Source organism: Marmota marmota, unplaced genomic scaffold, assembly GCF_001458135.2.
Source record: "Marmota marmota marmota unplaced genomic scaffold, marMar, whole genome shotgun sequence".
Classification (NCBI taxonomy): domain Eukaryota; kingdom Metazoa; phylum Chordata; class Mammalia; order Rodentia; family Sciuridae; genus Marmota; species Marmota marmota.
The window spans coordinates 1300351-1313014 of record NW_025999897.1 but is presented as its reverse complement, the minus strand read 5'-3'; the positions used below and the strand labels follow the sequence as shown (position 1 = coordinate 1313014).

General features: G+C 41.5%; 1 protein-coding gene across 1 annotated transcript in view; it reads right to left on the bottom strand.

The window, feature by feature from the left end:
• Positions 1 to 2146: 2146 nt before the first annotated feature.
• LOC107158338 (intercellular adhesion molecule 5-like) overlaps positions 2147 to 12664 on the bottom strand; it is an 11498-nt gene continuing 980 nt past the window's right edge. The window contains 7 exon segments of the mRNA XM_048798151.1: positions 2147 to 3150; positions 3468 to 3710; positions 4361 to 4630; positions 5356 to 5634; positions 5884 to 6204; positions 7051 to 7317; positions 9289 to 9364. Of these exon segments, the coding sequence (XP_048654108.1) occupies positions 2942 to 3150; positions 3468 to 3710; positions 4361 to 4630; positions 5356 to 5634; positions 5884 to 6204; positions 7051 to 7317; positions 9289 to 9343 (1644 nt within the window). The 5' untranslated portion in view covers positions 9344 to 9364 and the 3' untranslated portion in view covers positions 2147 to 2941.

The window sequence follows — 12664 nt, the reverse complement described above, 5'->3', positions numbered from 1 at the left end:
TTCCTCTGAATGGGCAGCTACTAATTACTGTGAACAGTTGTTTAGAGGAAGATATTATCAAAACCTTTCAGGGTCTGGGGAGTCCTGGAGACAATGAAGGCAGCTACCCTTAGGAGTTCTGTTATTCTGGAAAAGAGATGTACTGAGATCCTTTGTGCTTTGAGAATTGGCAAGAAGGGGCTACCCAACCCCTGACTGGGTAGATCCTGGGAAGGAAAGAAGAGAAAAATCTATGAGGGGAAGAGGCTAGACCAAATCTGAAAAGCCTGGTGAGATGGAAAATCCAAAGCACTGATTTCTAAAAGGTGTAACCCTGGAAACACAAACAAAGAGTCATCTACAGCCGTATTGAGACCTAAGGTAGTAGATCATCCTCCCATAAAGATTCACAGTAGCCAATCAAATATGTGGATCTGCAGAAACCCTTGATTTGGTGGGATTGTGTAAAACCCTCTGTCAACAGTGACACCCAGTGGCAATGAAGAGCAAAAGCTCTCCTTGAAGAGCGTAGGAAGTACAAATGACCCCCTTCTTGCCTCCTTATTTTAATCACTGGGAGTCAGGGCTCTGGGGTCAGAGGGTGGCATTTGCAGATGTGGACCAACTAACTACAAGCCTAATGCAGCCAATACAGACTATGAAATGGCTGGAGATCCCTGGATAAGACTATTCATACTCTGCTCTCTTAAACCTGCTTTTTCCCAGATTCTTCCTCAAGCGCTCAATTTGAGAAAATGAATACTTTACATTAAGACACACATGATGAAGGAGTAGGAACCACCATCTTTAGTGGGAAAATTGAGGCTGAGAAGGTCACTTGGAGAAATGCTATTTTGCAAACTCAAAATATTCTCCCTCCAGGAAGCGCCCCCCACCAAGTTTGCAAAAATAAAACTGTCCTCCTTGAGTTGATTTACCTTAGGTATTTGTTACAGTAATGAAAAGCTAACACATTCTCTAATCAACTATAAGCACCCCCCCACCCAAGTTAGGCTGTCTCTTAATAATCTATCCTTTCATGATCATAAGAGTTAATGCACATATTTTTAACTAGATTTGATGTCATCACATGTAGACTGGGAGTATAGTTCCATCTGTGCTCTTCTTCATCATGTTTCTTTTTTTATGTTTTTACTTGTAGATGGACACAATACCTTTGTCTATTTAGTTTTTGTATGTGGTCCTGGGGATGGAACCCAGGGCCTGATGCTTGCTAGGCAAGCACTCTACCACTGAGCTACAACCCCAACCCTTCATCATGTTTCTTCATGCTATGTATCTCATTACCATCTTGTCTCCACTTTGGGGGTGCTTTACTATGCTAATAAAGGTAACTGTGTGTTATGCAGTCACTGTTCTACATGTATTTGCCCCTCATCACCTAGAACTTGCTTCTTTTTTGAAAATAGGGCAGACTATTGTCCTGTATAGACGGTTCTGTTTTAGTGACCTTGTCAGGCTCTGGCTTCTTGTATTTCTGCTGCCCACACAGTGCATAGTCTCAAGAAGGCTGAGATGACTTCCTGACCTCGCATCACCTGATATGTTCATAATTTCACAGCCTTGAAGATTAGTCTACTTTCTAACTCCTAATTTTCTGGTTTATCTGTTAACCTCTAAGACTAACAGCTAGTTTGCTTATTTCAACATGGACTGAAACCCCTGAAACTGTGAGCAAAAATAAAACTGTTCTCCTTGATTTACCTTAGGTATTTGTTACAGTGATGAAAAGCTAACACATTCCCAAACCAACTATAATCTTGTGGATGGCAGGAACAATGATTTGTTCACAATGGCATTCCCTTTGCCAGGATGTTGTAAAACCAAAATGTTGCTTTTGTACCACTTCCCAAAACTCAGGGAGATCTGGGAGGAAGGGGAAAATGTTTCCCCTTTGGTATCTGATGCTGCATTCTTTCTAGCTAGTGTAGGTAATATGGAAGGCTGTAGGCCTCTCTCTGGAAGTCTGAACTTTAGTTTTGAGGGCAGGTCAGATAGGCTACTGCACTACCTGCCCCAGGGTCACTGTTCATGCTATCGATTTGATATTCTGACCTTAGAAATTATGTTCAAAGCTCTAAAATGCAACTATTTGGTTTAATTAAAAAAAACTCTCAGGAATGATACAAAGAAAAGTACATTCAGATATCATCAAATCACATTTATTTTCACCAGAGCCAACATTTCAAGACTGATCTGAGAGAAAAGATCTCGTTTTCTGATTCCTCATGCCTCTCCAAGAGTGAATAAACTCTTTCCAAAAAAGAAAGCCAAATCATAAAATCTTACAAGAGATTTTTTCATTCTCTGACTTTTTTTTCCCAGGACTGAGGAATGAACCCAGTAGCATTCTACACTGAGCTACATCCCCAGCCCAAGATGATTCCTCCTGACATTTAAGGAAATAGTTCTCAGGCAGATGAATGTTATACATCTTTAGGAAATTAAGGCTAAACATTGAAACTAAACCCAAGATCTCATATAGGTAAATATGTCAAATGTGAACTCATAGATTACTCTGCAATTGCTTATGAAAAGAAATTCAGAGATGTTTGCAGCCTTAACCTATGAGGCAAATTTCATAGAGAAAAGGGTAGTGGGAATGAAGATGTAAAAGCAGGATCTTTGTAGATCTAAGAATGATCCAATTAGGCAATTAGGCACATAGCAAGATGGTTCTGGGTTGCCTTCTATGACCCTCTCACTAGCTGAACACTGAAAATGAAAATCCTATTGACTGGAGTGAACTCAAACAGAAAAGTGAACTTGTGGATGGACTGGACACAAGGGACATGGGGGGCCTGAAACATGTCTGTTTTATGGGACAACATAACACAAAGGGTAATGTAGCCTCATGTTGTTTCTTCCTTTCTCCTCTGTCCACTCTTCCCTCCCTGGGGAACCCCAGTAGTAATTCTGTCAACCAAAGAGCTGTTTCTAGTCAACAATTATGTGAATTACACTTTTCTGCTTGTTGAACAGCAAACTGATTGTCTTCTTCTTCTTTGTTATACTTTTTCTGCTTATAGGGCAATTTCTTCCTCTTCATTTTGCAGGGCCGATAGTTTAAATACAGTGCCAAGGTGATGCCACCCACTCCAAGGACGACAATGATGATGAAGAGGGTAGAGTTGACTCCTTTATCCAGTCCTAGTCCAAGCACAGAAGACAGAGAACTGAGAGGGGTTTGAGGACAAGAGAATAACCCCACCCTTACCATCAGGCCCACTTCTAAGTCTCTTCCTCCCCAGCCCAATAAAATCTTTCTTCTTTCCATACTTGAGTAACAATCTCAAGGGGCTGGAATTGCAGCTCAGTGGTAGAGCATTTAGCTGGCATGTGTGAGACACTGAGTTAGATCCTCAACACTACAAAAATAAATAAAGGTATTGTGTCCATCTACAGCTAAAATATATATATGTAAAATATCAAACCCCTGGGTCTGACAGCAGGGCAGCAGCAGTTACCTTCAACAGTGACATCAATGTCTTTGCTGACAGAGCCCAGCTTGTTAGTGGCCGTGCAGCAGTAGGTGCCTGTGTGGTTCTGGGTTGCCTTCTGTGGCACTTCAAGGTCAATGATCATCCCATTCCAAGTACACTCCAAAGCTGGAACTGGATTTCCCTCTGGGACACAGGTAAGCATCTGCTCCATTCCTTCTACCCATGTCTGGTTTCCAGGACAACCAGATTCCTCTAACCTTGGTTTATCTGCAAAAACAGAGTCCCCAAGGAGGCCAACTCAGTATGCTTTGTTCCCCTTTTCACCTCCATGCTGAGCTCCCTCTCCCCACACCACCCAAATGCTGTTCCCTCCACCTAACAGCTTTCTTTCCCAAGAGGAAGATTATTAGTTCCCTGTTTGAGCCAGCTCCTCTTTCCCTCCTTGTGGAAAAGGAGTCTGAGATGCAGCCTAGAGTATGTTTACAGATTCAGACTAATGGTAACACTGTTCTGTTACCCATTTAGCTTCCCAATGGAGAAGGAGTTGAGCAGGGGTGAACTCAGAAATGAGGATTTTCCCACTTTGCAAATTACAAATTTTGATATGGAATATTTGGAAACTTTCCTCCTTAGCATCAGCTCCAACTTTCCCTTCCTATGTTCTCCCAGTCATCAGCTCTCAACTATTGCTGTTTAATCACTGCAACCACTTTTCTTTCGGGTTCCAATTTCCCTTCATCTTCCTACCCACTCACTTTCTTGGGGGCAAGTAAGCTTGGAGAGCTTTCACTGTATTTTCTTTAATTTTTCAATGAGGAAAATGTGGCAATGTTAACAATGAAGTTACTGGCCAAGAAGATCTCTGGGAATGGGGAACACATAATCCTTATTTTAAGAAAGACCAGGTCTCTACTCACATAAGACATGAAGCTGTGTCACAGTGTGTTTAACCAACCGCTGACCCTGTACTTCCAAAGAGGCCTCACAGGAGAAATTTCGGCCATCATCTTCCTCCCTGGCAGTAAGTAGAAGCCATACAGTCTCCCCAGGAGCAGAGAGGGTTGGGGCTCCCTGTAGCTAAAGAGTAGGGCTGGGTGATGTTAATACATGGCCTGAACAGGTCACATTAATGTCTGTCCCTGCCAGAGGATATAATTCTTCTATCTCCAGGATGGGTGGAGGGAAACCTATAAAGAAAGGAAAAAGGACCCAAGAGGATGAGGAAGGAAGCTCAAGGCCATCCTTGGCAACTTAGTAAGACCCTGTCTCAAAATAAAAAATAAAAAGGGCTGGGGTGTGACTCAGTAGTTGAATATCCCTGGGTTTAATCCCCAGCACCACAAAAAAAAAAAAAAAAAGGAAGAAGGAAGGAAGAAAGGAGAAAGAAAAAAAGGAAGAATAAAGAAAATTCATTTTTCAAAACTGGCAGCTATTTTTGTACTTTCTGCTGGAGGCCTCCCTTGGATAGGCAGACAACAGGAAAAAAGACTTTGGATGCCATTATGCTTCCATAAAGGCTGAACAACAAAGAGTTTGGGGATTTGAAAGCTTCTCTTATAACAAATGCAGTGTACACATATTTGGTTATATGTCTTTATTGAAAGGACAGTAAGATCTCTTTTCATCTTAGATTTCCCTTCAAATAATTGTTCTAGAGTGAAGTTCAAACACCAGTAATTGCTCTGTACACAGGATGGCCTTAGGAAGCAGAGGGTGAAGGCTGGCTAGAACTGTCATGATGCACATCCCAACCTGCCTACACATACAGAGAAAGATGAAGACTAATATTCACTTGAGAGCATACCTGGCAAAGGTTAGCAGAGATATCTACAGTTGAATTACTAACCCATTTCTGTGTTAGTTTTCAAGAGCAGAGAACTCACATGGGAAAAGGAAGAGGCAGGTCACTTACTGTAGACATACACGGACTTCCTTGTTTTCTGTTCCATTGGACCCAGAGACACAAGGCATGACAGCTCCTGATCACCAGTCTCCATGGCCCGAACAGTGGCATTGGCCCATGCTGTGTCCTCTCTCCAGAAGAGGAAGGGGCTCAGCTCTTGATCTCCCAGGAACATGAGGAATATAACTTCTTTGGCTGGAAACACCCTGGACACCTTACAGCTCACAGTCTTTGCCATCCCAACCTCCAGAAGGGAAGAGATCCAGATCTGGGGGCTCTGAGAGAATTCTGCCAAGAAATTAGCAAAAGGCAAGAAAAGAGGAAAGTCATGATAAATCATGTGTTATGTAGGACCATACAATGTAGGATGGGAGTGGGGCTAAAATGTCTCTCTCTCTCTCTCTCTCAAGGTGAGTTAAAAAGTAGAGGTGGAGTTCAATTAACCTCACAGCTTCAACCAAAACGAGAACTCAAAGGCCAAGGCAAGATGAGCAAAATGAGTGCCAGGATTCCTTTCACACATGGCCTCAAACTCACCAAAGATCCGGAGTAGCTTGATAGCCGAGTTGCCATGAAAGAGCCCTCCACCTTGTGAACTCAAATCCAATTCTGCATGGCAGGAGAAATTACACCTGTCATTCTCCCTTTGGGCTCTGACACTGATGGTGACCTCAGCTCTTTGAGAGGCCACAGTCATGCTCACAAAGTTCTTTCTGTGCATTTCTTCATTATCCTGGAGAAGGGTAAGAGTGAGGTTCTCCAGGGGTGTCACACTGGGCACTTGGCACTTCACTGTAAAGGCTTCATCCACAGCCACCCATGCAGGCTGAAGCTCCAGGATCACCTGCTCTGGTGGCTCTTTAAAACAAAAAAGGTAGGGCTTGATGAGTGAGAGCTACCCACTTCTCCAGAAAGAAATGACATAGGACAGGAAGCCTGTGAATATGCAAATGACAGAAGATGACTACTACCTTTAAATTATCTGATATAGTGTCAATTTCCTGCTGCCCCCACCATAGATGGGATGAGTTAGTCTTCTAGTTCTTCTTGCTCATCAAAGGTGGCTAGAGCCATAACCCAGAAATGTGACAATGGAAGGGAGGTCCTTTGCTTTGTTGCTGCCATTCTGGAGAGCTTTTATTTTTTACCAGGGGTGTTCAGAGGCTGAGCAACTTCTAAAATACTTTTAGCATCACACAAAAATCACTCTAGCTAACTAAGTTCTTCACCTACAAGAGATTTCACTTATTCTTACAGACCAACCTTTACTACTGCTAGTTGCCCCACAGAACGATCCCCCTCACTACCTTCCCCAACAATTCAAAGTCTACCCATTCTTCAAATCAGGGGTCTCCTTCTTCGTAGACTTCTCTAACTACCCCAGCTCAAAATGACTCTCCTTTCTGTTATTCTAACAACTTGTAGCAAATAGTCAGCACTAATATCATATTCTGTTGATGATTCAGAAGTTAGCATTATTAGCATCTGCTTCCTGTCCTCCAGAAGCTATATGTCTGGATGCCCTCGACAGTCTGCTAATACAAAACCCAGAACTCAGCCTCTGCCAAAGGGAAAAAGAAGCATCTGCCTCTGGAATCTTCCAGTATGACAGAAATCTTTAATAAGGGCCCTAATTCTCCCCTAAATAAGACAGATTCCCGTTTTTCCACTCCTCTTTCCTCCCCAGTTTTCTGCCCCACCCACGATACACAATGATGTCCAGGCTTGTATCCTTTTGAATCCCTGCACAAGAGAAGAAGCACTGCAGGACAGAGTTCTCTGTGACATCTTCCAGGAGAAACTCCTTCCACTGAAGCCCTTTGCCCACCTGGATTTTCTTTAAGAACGTCTCAATTCCACTGGGTCCTGGATTTGGGCAGGTTGTGCTGCAGTTGATCACTAGAGACTGTCCAAATTCCACTAGGGCCTGATTTGGCCAAACAGAAACCTCAAAAAGCTCTTCTAAGGTCCCTGAAATGAACCACATATGCTGAAGACTTTGGTGAAGATCATGAGACCCAGACAAAATCCAAGGCTTATTTTATCTAGTTCTAGGTAAAGGAAAACCTGCCCTGAATATAAAAGGTTCAGGAGACTGAACAAAAAAGAACTTTAATCACTGGTTGAGAGTCCCAATTCAACCATTACTCCTTCACCCATCTTCTTTCTTGAGATCTTGACTTCACAATGGCATTTTGGAGTTGCTAAAAATCATGTCCACAAATCTATTCTTTTCCTAAGCTTTCAGAATTTTGAGAAGCTCCCCAGGACTGGCTACTGAGGACCCTCATGGGATTAGCATACAGATCCCTAAGTGAAAGAGCTTTGTCACTTATACCTCAAAGCTGTTTTTCTCAAATTGTAGTTAATGACTGCCTTTACCAAAGTCAACTGGAATGCTGTAGATTCCAACTCCATGTCAGACTGAGTGATTATGAACTGGTGAAGGCAGGACTTGGAAACATGCTAGCGGTCAAAACAAGCCTCTTGGGGACCTTCTACACACCAAACTCTCAGAACCACTGGCCTAAAGGTGACTACCATGGTCACTCACTTCCTATGGAACTTTCCACCTCTTCTTAGAGTGAGAATATTCCATTTTGCTTTGATGCTAAGGCAACAAATGTTTTGAAGTATTTACAAGTTTGTTCTCTGATGCTTTAGAGCTAAATGACCCCTAAAGGCCCATATGTTAAAGGCTTGGTTGCCAGATTGTGGTGAAACCTTCAGGAGATGGGGTCTAGTAGAAGACAGTTAGGTCATTGGGGCATGCCCTAGAAAGGGATATTGGAATCCCAGCCTCTCCTCTCCCTCCTTTTGCTTCCCAGCTGCCATAAGTTGAGCAATTCTGTTCTACCACATGATCCTACTATGACGTTCTGCCTTACCACAGACCCAAAAACAATATGATTGAGTAGTCATGGAGTGAAACCTCTGAAACTATGAGCCAAAAAAGCTTTTCCTCAAGTTAATTTTTTTCCCTCAGGTATTTTGTCCCAGCAATGGAAAGCTAACACAATGTTAGGGAAACAGTCTCAGATGCATTGATGGAAACATCAGATATATTTTAGATACCTGATGTAGGTAAGGTGCATAGTCCCTTTTAGCTACCATGTCCACCATCCACTATATCTACCAAATATTTCCCTCTGCACAACACCTGTAGAAATATTACCTGATAAGGCTCCAGAGTTCCTGTTACCAATGCAACAACTTTTTGCAACTGAGTTATAACAGGCCCTGTCCTAACAAGATCCTATTATAGGGCTGGAGATGTAGCTAGTGTTAGAGTCCTTGCCTAGTATGTGTGATGCCAGGAATCTGTTATGGCTCGTCATGACACAAAGGGTGGCAACAAAGAAGTAAAACATTCTTTGTGTGTGTGTGTGTGTGTGTGTGTGTGTGTGTGTGATGCTGGGGATTGAACCCAGGACTTTGTGCATGCAAGGCAAGCACTCTACCAATGGAGCTACACCCCCAGCCCAAGTAAAATGTTCTTGAAGGGAATATCTCTCTACTGAGAGATGGTGAAACCTTCAGGAGATGGGGTCTAGTAGAAGACAGGTCATTGAGACAAGGGATATTGGAATCCCAGCCTCTCCTCTCCCTCCTTTCACTTCCCAGCTGCCATAAAGCAAGCAATTCTGTTCTACTACATGATCCTACCAAGACAAGAACAGTCGTAGAGTAGCAGAGAGCCTTGCAGAAAAAGACATATTTCCTAGACAGAGTTCTCTCTGATGGTCTATTAATTTAGGTTACCCAATTACAACCCAGAGACACCTGGAGATTCTGTGTTCCAGTGAATCAAGAGATAGGATAATTTCTCCCAAGAGTCAAGATGAATAAATACTGAAGTGTTGCCCCATCCCCTTGCTCACTGACCAGACATGTGTATCCATACACATACTGGCCTAAAGAAACTTTCCCAAATAGCCTCACCTGGGCAAGGGATCAATGTCAGTAGGGTCCAGATACCAAACAGAAGCATTTCCATCCTTGGGAGAAAGGCTAAAAGCTGGAAAGAAAGAAAAACATCAGTAGTGCTGGGAAAAGTGACGAAAAAAAAGATAGAGAAAATTATTTTTTGATATTGTTAAGTCAGTCCTTTTCCTTATACCTCATGTAGTCTGGAGAGACTATAGCAAAAATATCAATAATTTGAGTGTACTAAAAGAAATTCTTGCATGTATTTATTTAAGTTTGGCTTATAAGCATAGGATAAAGATGAGGGAAAATATGTAAAAGAACAAAGAAATACTTGATTTTTTTTTGGGGGGGGGCAATACTGGGAGAACTGGGGATTAATCCCCCAGGGATGCTGAGTTCATCCACTGAGTTGCATCCCCAACTGTTATTTTATTTTAAATTTTTGAGGTGTATTCTTGCTAAATTGCCGAGGGTGGCTGACCCCAAACTTGCAATCCTCCAGCCTCAACCTCTGGAGTACCTAGAATTATAGGTATGCACCACCACACCCAGCTATGAAGGAATATTTGTTTAGCAAGATTCTTATATAAAATTGTACTGTACTTATGTTTTTACTAGTTTGCCTCCATCTATTAGACTGAGTCCACAGAAAGCCAACATGGAAACTTATATATAAAACAGTTTAGAGATGGATTTTGGTAGTGTTTCTCTGGCACTATTCAGTAAAAGAATGTGACCCTCAATCTAGAGAACATGGTCATTACAATCTTGTTCTCTGAAAAAAGGGAGAAATGTTTCATCAGGACACTGTCTTCAGGACCTCTGAGAAATATTCCTCAAATAATTCACCTCCTTTTGACCTGCCTCCACATTCACCAAAAAAACTTTGGATTACTGCTTTGGCTGAGTTAAGTCTTATGTGTCCACTTTTTTGTTTATCACCAATTCATACCAAATTGATTTTTCTTTCAAAACACTATTCAAGCTAATTTTTTCTAAGAAAAATATCATTGAAGATATTCTAAATAAAACACTCAGACTCTGAAGAAAATTTCAAAACATGAGTTTAAGAATGTCTTCAATGATAAACAGATCTTCCTAGGTAAAAGATATATGTCACTCAGAGCAAAGTTTGGCAAATAAGGCGACTGAGTAATATTTTTGTTCAAAGAATATTAAGATAGTTGAATAAATAGATTTTTTCTTGCCAGGCACAGTGGCACATGCCTGTAATCCCAGCAGCTAGGGAGGCTGATTCAGGAGGATCTCAAGTTCAAAGCCAGTCTTAGCAATGGCAAGGCATTAAGCAACTCAGTGAGACCCTGTCTCTAAATAAAATACAACATAGGGCTGGGGATGTGGCTCAAGCGGTAGCGCGCTTGCCTGGCATGCACGGGGTGCTGGGTTCAATCCTCAGCACCACATAAAAATAAAATAAAGATGTTGTATCCACCGAAAACTAAAAAATAAATATTAAAAAATGAGATAAGGATCAAATGAGTTAGTGCAAATCAACTATATAAATAAAATAGCAGTGTTTTAAATATTTTCTACACCTTACATAAAATTTAGACAATCAATTTCGTATGTAATTTTTTTTTTTTTGGAAGTGGCATGGGCAGGACAAAAGAAAATGGATTTCCTACTGCTTGATGGACATTTTAATATTCATTTTGTTTGTTAATTCATTTTGTTCTGGTGCTGGGGATTGAACCCATGGCCTTGTGCATACTAGAGAAGAACTCTACCTCTGAGATATACCCTCAGTCCATGCTATGTAATTTTTAAAATAATATATCAGTCACGTTATCTATCTGCACATGATATAATCCAAATGAACTTTTAAAGTCTTTGAGGGAAAAGTACTCTCTTCATAACTACTTCAGGCTTTAATACTCTACTGTTCTGTATCTTATTTCAATGACTATTATATTCTGAGTAATAATTTCTAACATTCAGTAAACATACATTATAATCCAAGCATGGGATAAACTAATTTGCTTCAGATCATACAATAATAGGGGAAGCCAGGATTCAAATCTAGACATTTCAAATGTTCACCAATGCTAGTCCTTCACTGCTTCTGTACCTTCCATGAATCCAAGTTATTTGTGCTTTGATGGGACCACTTTGTCACAATTCTCCAGAAGTTAATCAGAGCTCCTTCTATTAATCTCTCTTGAGCTTGTTGATGTTACCCTTCTGCTACAAAGTCTGACCTTGCTGTGAATTTATCTCATTACTATGTTCTCCTCTTAGAATCTTAGGTAAAACAAAGATTTTCCATTTCTGATCACTATTAAACCAAATTTATTGGCTTTTCCTTGTAATCACTACTAGTACATATTTATGCCCATAAGTAGGCATAAGAAACAGGGTGCAGGGATGAGAGATGGAGATTCTTTTTGTTTTCACATTCATATATTGACATACATTTTGTTCTGTTTTTTCATGCCCTCCCCACCAACTATGCACTATCCACACAGCTCTAATCTTCCAACCTTGCATTCAAGTGGAAGGTTATGATCAGGTTTTCAAACATAAGATTTTATATTCATTTTGTTAATTAAATCAGCATCCCTAGGAGAAAACAATTTTTAGATCTCTGGCTTTTTCCATAGATTCTATGCCAAATATTTAAAGATTAAACTATCTGAAAGTCTAGGCCAGCACCCCAGTCCCTGCTGTGGATTGCTTTGGCTGAGTGGCCTGCACTGGACCCCCGGCACAAGTTCAGGATTCCCACCTTCCACACCTTCCTCTTACATACAAGGGTCTCATATATGCAGGAGTTATAGTCTGCCCTTTAAACCACCTTCTATTTCCTCTGCCTGTGATTTACTTCCTTCTTCCCCAACACTACCCAAGTTCAACTTATCTCCCCTCTGTTAGAGCCTCAAGACCCACCCTCAATTTGTTACTTTCTTTTCCCATGGCTCACATCACCCTCAAACACACTCTGTACTTCAAAGACCTGTGTCTCTCATCAGTGTCTCTCCCTCCCCTGCCCTGGACCGGCAGGACCCTTTGTTTTATCCAATGTTGGCTCCCAAGAGCCTAGAATTTTTACAGACGTTCAGCAATTACAAATGAAATAGATAAGATACATCTTATGCAAAGAAACTTAGCCTACCGGCAGGATGGAGGACATAAGACCAGTTCTGGCTGGGAGGAGCTTCCAGGATGAGGGGCGGTACCTGACCGCAGCCTTGAAGGACTTTTTTTTCGGGGGGCGGGGTACTGAGGATTGAACCCAGGGGTGCTCTACTACTGAGTTACAGCCTCAGCCCTTTTCATTTTTATTTTGAGACAGGGTCTCGTTAAATTGCTTAGGGCCTCGCTAAATTGCTGAAGCTGGCCTTGATTTTTTTTTTTTTTTTTTTTTTTT